This window comes from Megascapheus bottae, chromosome 17 (assembly GCF_031878675.1).
Source record: "Megascapheus bottae isolate mThoBot1 chromosome 17, mThoBot2.hap1, whole genome shotgun sequence".
In the NCBI taxonomy this organism is placed as follows: Eukaryota; Metazoa; Chordata; class Mammalia; order Rodentia; family Geomyidae; genus Megascapheus; species Megascapheus bottae.
Genome location: NC_143525.1, coordinates 10809052 through 10817973, shown reverse-complemented (window position 1 = coordinate 10817973; position 8922 = coordinate 10809052). Strand labels below are relative to the sequence as shown.

At 49.9% G+C, this 8922-nt stretch overlaps 1 protein-coding gene across 1 annotated transcript; it reads right to left on the bottom strand.

Annotated features, from left to right (window-relative positions):
* Positions 1-522: 522 nt before the first annotated feature.
* On the bottom strand, positions 523-6102 carry LOC150050960 (myosin heavy chain, embryonic smooth muscle isoform-like). The gene is made up of 6 exons (XM_090349585.1): positions 6037-6102; positions 5389-5512; positions 5096-5304; positions 3581-3689; positions 2853-3025; positions 523-2171 (listed from the first exon to the last, which is right to left on the bottom strand). The coding sequence occupies exons 2-6, from the start codon at positions 5428-5430 to the stop codon at positions 2027-2029; spliced, it is 678 nt and encodes a 225-aa protein (XP_090205711.1). The 5' UTR covers positions 5431-5512; positions 6037-6102; the 3' UTR covers positions 523-2026.
* Between the last annotated feature and the right edge of the window lie 2820 nt (positions 6103-8922).

The window sequence follows — 8922 nt, the reverse complement described above, 5'->3', positions numbered from 1 at the left end:
AGGTGCAGGCTCACATCTAAGAATGTGGAAGGAGGAGGAGATAGTGCTGCTACCTGACCTCTGCTCCCCTGGCTTCTCCCCAGCCCCAGCCAGCTCACACTACACGCTGCCCTGAGGGGGGGAGGGACAACCGGCTGAATCTCACTCCCGAAGAATTTTCCATGTGCATCCTGTTTGAAAATGCAGCCTGAAATGCTCTTGGATCACTTGAAAATACTTGAGTCCAGTTTCTTCCCCCAAATTTCCACTTACCAGGAGGCCATTGGTGAGAAACTGAACTGAGCCCCTAAATGCCAGTTTGCCTGTTTCTAGGAGACCCTGGTGGGCCTGGTTTCTTGCTAATGTGTGTGGAGTTACGTGTAGCTAAAACCACCCCCCCTTACTCAGGCCCCACAAGGGAAACTAAGAACAGAAGATGAGAAAAACAGACTCCACGTTCACATGATTATTCTTGTTTATTGAGGTCTGTTTATTCTCCACGGGTGCTTTTTCCTCCAAGTAAACAGAGCAGGCGTAAATATCTATAATGAATAAATTTATTGTCTTACAAAAATCATTGTCTAGAAATATGGGAATACAAGAAAAGATATCTGCAGTCAGGAGTCTGGTGGTCAACAGCCAGTACAATTCATCCAGGGGAGATCCAAGATTCCAAACCTGCGTGACAATTCTTCCTAACAGATGGTAAAGCTCTTAACCCCCAAAGGTTTTGTGTTTTCAAGCACAATGCAGAGGATGGAGGATTTTTCATTAACACTGATTCATTGTTGCTGAATGTTTATAATACTACTTTGACTAGAGAGGTACATGTTATGAAGCACAGTCAAAACAATACAATAAATTGTTCTAGAGGCAAATAACATATTTAACATTGTCTTAGTACTGTAGTGTCTAAGGCACTTTCTGTAATGTCAGTTTGCTCAACTATCAACCAAAAAAAACCCCAAAAACAAAACACCAGAATGCTAAGTGTGCACTGGAATACTGTGCAAAGGAAAACGAAGGATTCACACCCACTGGCATGTCAGCGTTCAGGCAGATGGCGTCTGTTCTTGAGGAGGACCTCAGCACGGACTTGGAGCAAGCCTCGGACACAGAATCAAGATTCCCATTGGACTCAAAAGCAGTGGCTGCATTGGCCAGGTCAGCACGGGGGGCCTGGTTGGCGAGGGAGAGCCTTCGGCCGGCCAGCCTGCAGGGCCCGTGGCTGCTGGCTCCTGAGGCAAGGAGGGCGCAGGAAGCTGCTGTGATGGCCCCCAGGGTTACCAGCCGCCTTGTGGCCACTGCCCTCCCTAGGAAGGATGGTTCTGGCCAAGAACCATTCACATGAGATGCGGGACACCCACCAGTTCAACGGGCAGGGCCCCCTTTCCCCGCCACCACCCCGGGGAGATGCTGCTCCCCCTCATCTGGCCCACCCCTCCCAATCGTTCCAAAGCCCCATTCACAGTTTGCTCACTGAAGTAGTGATTGATCATTATTTGGAGGAAATGAGAGATACGAGTGCAGGTTAGGTTCCACAATGTTCTAAGAGACTGGCTGTGGTGGAGGAGTCAGAGCCACATGAACACAGAACTAAGTTAGCTGTCTGGAGGACAGAGCATGCAGAGCGATGGAGCCACGACCACGGGGCTGCCCCCCCAGCCCAGCGACTGGCAACGGAGGGCCTGGAGTTTGTGTTAAAAAGGGTTCTCTTAACATGGATTAGAAAATGGTCTCTTGATGGATATATGGAAAATAGATGCAACGATGAGACAATCTGTTTAACAGGTGTGCTGGGTAGGTGTATATATATCTATATCTCTATATAGATATATAGATATATATATATAAAAAGGGGAGCAATTGTACCTAATCGGAAGCCGGATATAGTCTGCGCAGGCCTGAAGGCCTTAAGACACAGTTGATCTCTCTGCGAGGAATACTGGAGCCTGCCGATTTCTAAGCACGTCGGCAGCCCCAGGCAGGCCGGTGCGGGGTCAGGGCCTGAGCGTCCCACTGTGTCACCACCGCTGCCTCTTCTGTTCTACTCGGACTGTGGCGGCTGTGCCTCATTCACGTCACTGGTCTTACTTTCCGTGTCGTCATCTGACAGCTCCAGGGAAGCCCCTTCGATGTGCAGCTGGCGCCGGCCAGAACGACTTGAAGAAAAGCTAATGGGGCCGCCGCGTCTGCAGGAGCACAAAGCAGGCCGTGTGGGCGATATGCAGGAGCGGGAGGCCAGCGGGGTGCTGCCGTCCACTTCTACCCCAGCCTCGGCATTTCCCCACCCAACATGGGAGACGTGGGGCAAGTCCTGACTCAACCCGGGACTGCCTGGCGAGGCGTTAGAGCAATGGCGCACAGCTCCACCTCCCCAGCTTTCCCTCAAAAACGGCGAGGTGGTGAATTCTTAGGTCTTGTGGGTCACACAGGGCTTCTGTCACGTGTATTTTACTTCCTTTCAGAATAGAAAAATGCTCGTAGCTTGCGGTACATGAGTAGAAAATGCCACTAGGCAGGTGTCAACTGACCCTGGCTTCCAAGCTGTTTTCCTGGAGTGGGTTTGGCTTTTGCTCTCCTGTGCTAAGCAACCTGGCAGGGCTGGTGGACAAGGAGCAATGGCCCTGTGTCTGAATGGGCCCTGTCCTCTCACATGGCTATGTGGACATGGAAGGACATTGGGCTGGACTTTCCAGCCTTATGAAGTATGTTGGTCCACTCAAGAGTGGGCCTGGCCCTCATCTTCCTCCCGTGCACTACAAAGCTCAGCTGTCTCGAATGCAGGGATACTGAGGAAGCATAGCTGCCGCACTGCATTCTGGGTATGTGGGGAGTGTATTGGACCTGCTGTCCCACCCCCCCACACTCACCTCAGCCGGTTCTTCAGTGTGCTGACTTCACGACTCAGGCCCTCGTTGGCCTCGGTGGCATCATCCAGTTCCCGCTGGAGTTTACGCCGAGATGCATTGGCACGTGTTGCCTCCTCTTCAGCTTCTTCTAGTTGGCGTTTGAGCTGCTTCATCCTGGCATTGGCCTTCTCCATCTTGGGGGATTGGAAATGAGCAGAGCAAGCGGTGAGTGCACTGCTGGCCCCTCTGTCCCGCACCTTGTGAGCGCATGTCACATCATGGGTATCACCCACATATGCACTGGGGCTGCTCAGAGGCTTTTCTTTTTTGGTGCCAGTACTCAGATTTTACTCACCTAGATGCTGTCCCTGAGCATTTCTGCTCAAAGCTGGCACTCTATCCCTTGAACCACAGCTCTATTTATGGCTTTTGGGTAGTTAATTGGAGATGAATCTCACAGGCTTTCCCGACCAGGCTGGTTTCGAACTCAGCCTCCTGAGTAGCTAGTGAGCTACTGTGCTGACCACTTACTATGCCTGCAACTATTTTAAATACCAGCGAGGAAACTATCAGGATAGGTATCAAGCCACAAAGCCTCCCTCATCAGCTTCCAGTGCTCATTTTATCCTCCAGGAATGCCTGGCAGGAACACATAATTATCCGTTGCCAGTGTGCACGGTGTGCCAAGGCCTAAGGCACAGCTGAGGGAGACACAGGAGCCCTGCCAGGCTCCCAGCCCCGCCCCTCACCTGCTCCTTGTACTGATCTGCATGTCTCCGCTCATCTTCCACCTGCATGAAGATCTCCTTCAGCTTCTTCTCTGTACGACGGACCAGCTTGTTCGCCGCTGCTCGTTCCCTGTGGAAGTGAGTAAGCAGATCACTGTAGAACTCTGGGAGAGATGTAGACTTTGAGAAAATCTCAGCGGGACTTGTATTGCCATCCTCTTACCTAGGATCTTCAGAGTGCACATTCTCATGCCCAAAATTATGTTTTGAAAGGGACAAATAGCTGGGAGTGTGGCCTAGTGGTAGTGTGCTTGCCTAGCACGCATGAAGCCCTGGGTTTGATTCCTCAGTACCATATACACAGAAAAAGCAGAAGTGGTGCTGAGGCTCAAGTGGTAGAGCTCTAGCCTTGAGAAAGCCAAGGACAGTGCTCAGGCCCTAAGTTCAGGCACCAGGACTGGCAAAAAAAAAAAAAAAAAAAAAAAAAAAAAGATGGGAGAGAAGCACCTCCTGAAGTCCCTTTGCTTTGGAATGTGATCCCTTTTGACCCATGTTGTTAGACTGGTATGATAAACATGGCTGTAATACATCCCTCAGTGCTGACTGGGAGAGAAAGCACAATTAATCCCTGCATGCAGGATGAATCACTACTTTCCATGAGCTTTTTCTCTCCTTCTGCGTGCCTACATGCAGGCTCCAGTGCAGGGCCTTGTACTTTCCCTCCACTTCCGGCTGAGTGGTTAGTTGGAGCCAAGAGTCTCTGGGTTTGCCTATCCCAGCTGGCTTTACACTGTGATCCTCAGATTGCAGCCTCTTGACTAGCTGGGATTACAGTGCGAGCCACTGGCACTTAATGAACTGAGCAACAATGAAGCTACCTGTCAGTTACAATGAAGACAGACTTTATTTGTTCATTTGTTTATAAGATATCTAGCCCTTATACTTCCAGCTCTCCTGGCTCAATGCTGAGATTATAGATATGTATCACACCTAGCAAGACTTTGAAAACAAAAACCTTAGTCTAATCACCTAACCCTCTCAGTTTATTATCTCAACTTATTAGAACTTACCATCTTCTATGATGCTAGGACCTGTTGTGGCTAACAATGAAAACAAAACAAAACAAAAAAACCCATTGCGCTTCCATCTCACCTTTGCCTAGAAGTCAAACGTAGGTGGTGTCTCACTGGAGGAAACTTACAGGAGGACTCCACAGCTGTGTTAACAGCAATTAAATCGAAATCCTTCATAGCATGATTTCAGCTGGGAGTCTTAAGAGCAATGGGCAGGCAGCACGAGGGAAATGGACTCTCGGGGTCCAGGTAATGGTGGGGCCTAGGTACCGGCACCCCAGTCTGTCTAGGGGAAGCTAAGGGGCTGCCCAACCTGAGAGCCACTTTCCGAGCCCTTGGCACCGCTGAGCAATTCCTTTGAGAGTCACGGCACCTCTCACTGCCCACGGCGGCCACACATCTGTGCTCCCGTCACATAGGCCCTAAACATTTTGTCCAGCTGTGAGCTGCTGGGACCTCTTACTTGGCTTCCTGCTCCAGCTGCTCCTCCAGCTGCCCAATCTTGGCTTCCAGGGCTGAGATGGTGGCCTTGAACTTGGACTTGACAGCCCCCTCCAGCTCCTGCAGTTTGGCCTTCAGCTCCTTGTTCTGCCGCTCGAGTTGCTGGCGTGCGTTGTCACTCTTCTGGGCCGCGCTACGCTCGGCTGCCAACTCTGTGTTCAGTGTGTCCACCTGGGAGGGGGAGAGGGCTCTGTCACTTGTGTGAGGCACAAGGTGGTGGGGGCCCTTCCGGGGGAGAGGCCACCACGTGGCTACCTGCAGCGTGGTCTTGCGGAAGCGGTCATTGAGCAGCTCCATGTTGCTCTGCTCCTCCTCCAGCTCCTCCTCCAGCTGTGCGATCCGAGCCTCCAGACGCCGCTTCTCATCCAGCAGTGCGGACCTGGTGGGCGAGGGGGGGAAGTGTGTGTGTGTGTGTGTGTGTGTGTGTGTGACCCCTCTATCATCTTGCTGCTCACCTGAACATCACTCCCGATGGCTCTTTCCCTGCCCCCTGCCCCAAATCTGTGTACAAGTCCCATTGATTCCCCTGCCCCTCCCCGCCTTGGGTCTTCCAGTCAGAGACTGCCTCCTTTGCCTCGTTCTCCCTGCTCACTGCTGTGAGTTCACTTTCACAATGTGACCAAGATCTTCACATTCCCTTAGTTAAGCCAGTGAGACCCCAGCTCCATCATGGCATGCTTAGGATGTGCGTGTGATGCACGCATAATACCATGATGAAGCCAAGCAGGAACAAAGACATGAAAAATGGCTTCACAGAAAGGTCCTGGCTAAGAAAGCTGCTTGCTAGTGAATGCGTGAAGGAATGAATAAGACAGGGAGATGCCATCTGTAGACCACACAGGCCCGAGGGCTCCCGGGAGGATGAGATGAGCATGGCCCCTGTGTCTGCTGCACGATACTCACTTGCCAGAAGCGCTGTTGGCGATCTCGTCTGCCAGCTCATCTCGCTCCTGCTCGGCATGTCAGCGGGCACGCTCAGATGAGGCCAGCTCCTACACGAGATGCAGATGGAGTTAAGCCATGGTCATTTGGTCCCCTCACTACTGGAGCAGGGGCTGTTGCTCACATGACACTTGGCAGTGGTAAGTGAAGCTGGCAAGCTTACAGAAGAAAATGCAAAGCCAACAGAAGATGTGGGGTGTGCCAATCAAACAAGACCCCCACCTAGGGAAAACCTTGTGTTATAGGAGCCACTGTTACTTCCATTTATTTGTCAGTCCTGGGCACTTTGCTTAAGGCTAGCACTCTGCCACTTGAGCCACAGCACCACTTCTGGCTTTTTCTGTTTATGTGGTACTGAGGACCTCGTGCATGCTAGGCAGGCACTCTACTACTAGACCAAACTCCCAGCCCCCATTTTTTTAGTATAGACCTAGCACATGTTCCTCTGAACCCCAAATTTGTACTACCTCAATTTATGGTATTATCTAGAGTTACCTTTCATATACACAGTTTGGACATGGAGAACAGTGAGAGGGCGATAGCAACCTGTGACAAAAACTGTCGAGTGTGTGTGGGGTCTCCCCACCTCAGAAAATCCTGTGCTCACGGCCTTAGGACTGAAGCTGATGGATTTGGGAAAAGGCACACATGACATGAGGGACTGTGCCAGACACCGAGGATGATCGGCAGCACGTCCGGATCCTGACTCCGGTCCAGGATGCCCCGCCTCCAGAAGATGCCACGTCTAGAGGGCAGGGTGGCACTGAAGTGCAAAGCGGGTTCCACCATGCACACCTGCTCTTCTGTGAGTGCCTGGGAGCTAGAACCACATTCTGGCAGAGTCTCAGGATTTGGGCAGAGGGGCCAGGATGGAAAAAATGGCAGTTGGCAGAATGCTTTGGGCCTGATCCACAGGCCACCTGGGCATTCATGTTTAATGTTCTCAGGACGCAGAACCTCACTGGGCTCCTGTCCCCTAGCTGGGGATGCTTCAGGCACCAGTGGTCCATATCACTCAAACACTGAGTCACTGAGAAAACATCTGCCACACAATAGTATTTATAAAAACTGGAGCCAGGTGCCGCCGGCTCACCTCTGTAATCCTAGCTACTCACATGCCAGCTGAGGCAGAAAAGTCCATGAGACTCATCTTCAATGAACCACCAGCAGGTCAGAAGTGGAGCTGTGACTCAAGTGGTAGAGCTAGCCTTGATCAAAAAACCCCTCAGGGGTAGCTAGCTCCCAGGCCCTGAGTCCAACCCAGGATGGGCACTAAAAATATCTAAAACCCCAACCCAGGCCGGGAGTTTGGCCTAGTGGTTAAAGTGCTTGCCTAGCATGCATGAAGACCCGGGTTCGATTCCTCGGTACCACATACATAAAAAAAAGCCGGAAGTGGTGCTGAGGCTCAAGTGGTAGAGCTCTAGCCTTGAGAAAGTCCAAGGACAGTGCTCAGGCCCTGAGCTCAAGCCCAGGACTGGCAAAAAAAAAAAAAAAAAAAAAAAAAAAAAGATGTTAAGCAGAGGAGTTACCATTTCATAAATCAGGTAATGAGTATTTTTCTGGTCCTGGGCATTTATCCCTAAGCTCTTTTGCTCAAGAATAGTGCTCTGCCATTTGAGCCACAGTTCCACTTCTGGCTTTTTGGTGGCTAATTGGAGATGAGACTCACAGACTTCCCTGCCTGGGCTGGCTTTCAGCTTCGATCCTCAACCTTATGAATGCTAGTATTACAGGCATGAGTTACCAGCACCTATCTAAGGGTACATTTGGTTTTTGTTCAATGCCATCCCTTCTTTTACTTTCCCCCAGTTTTCCCCTCCTATCCATCCCTGCCCACAAGTTTCATAGTTCATTTTCCACACAGTATTTTTTTTTTTTTGGTGCTAGTTCTGAGGCTTGAACTCAGAACTCTAGGGGCTATACCTGAACATAGTTTCTGCTCAAGGCTACCACTCGAGCCCATTAGCTCTGCTTCTGGTTTTTATTGGTAGTTACTTGGAAATAACTGTGTCTACAGATTTCCAGTCCAGAAATGGCTTTGTTTTTGTTTGTTCTGGCCAGTCCTGAGGCATTTTTCTGTGTATGGGGTACCAAGGAATCGAACCCAGAGCTTCATGCATGGTAGGCAAGCACTCCACCACTAGGCTATAATCTGGGGCCCCGGAAATGTGTTTGAATCATGTGCTTCAGATCTCAGTCTTCTGAGTAGCTAGGATTATAGGCAGAGTCAACAACAGCTCCTGGCTTTTTTTCCCCCCAGGCTTAAAAAAATAACCTTTATTTAACATGTGTGTTACAGGAAACTTTACATAAACAAGAACAAAGTTTTAACTGCCACAAGCCATGCAGTTGGACATGGCTGGCCAGTTCCTTCATGTTCACACACCAATCCTTTTTAGGTAACAGGTCCTATGACGTGTCATGCTTTTCCAAATGTTATGAATTCACCAGGTGAAAATCCCTAAGCCACACAAATCTACACCCAAATGTTATGAATTCACCAGTTGAAAATCCCTAAGCCACACAAATCTACACCATCCATCTCTATCTGTCTGGGGAAAAACATTGCCTTTTCTCCTTCCTTGGGAACAAAAATTTCACTGAAGACAAAAACAGCAACAGGCTTCTAGACATTTCCTTTATGCCCAATTTAAAGTGAGATATAAAGCAAGATGTGCTAAGCAGTTTTTAAGCTCATTAGTAGGTTTATAGTATACTATGAGAATATTAGCAAGGAAGTACGTTTCCACTAAATGTATGTATGTGTCCCCGTGGTACAACCAGACCATCACATCAGAAGTTAATCAGAGACTGAATCTGAGCACACTCGCATACATCTCTCCC

Excerpts from the sequence above, each read along its gene's own strand:
- LOC150050960 (XM_090349585.1), bottom strand. The coding sequence starts at position 5,430 with ATGGAGCTGCTCAATGACCGCTTCCGCAAGACCACGCTGCAG. Across the intron at positions 3,690-5,095 it reads CAGCTGGAGCAGGAAGCCAA|GGAACGAGCAGCGGCGAACA; the intron begins GTAAGAGGTCCC and ends TCACTTCCACAG. Across the intron at positions 2,172-2,852 it reads ACACTGAAGAACCGGCTGAG|ACGCGGCGGCCCCATTAGCT; the intron begins GTGAGTGTGGGG and ends GTGCTCCTGCAG.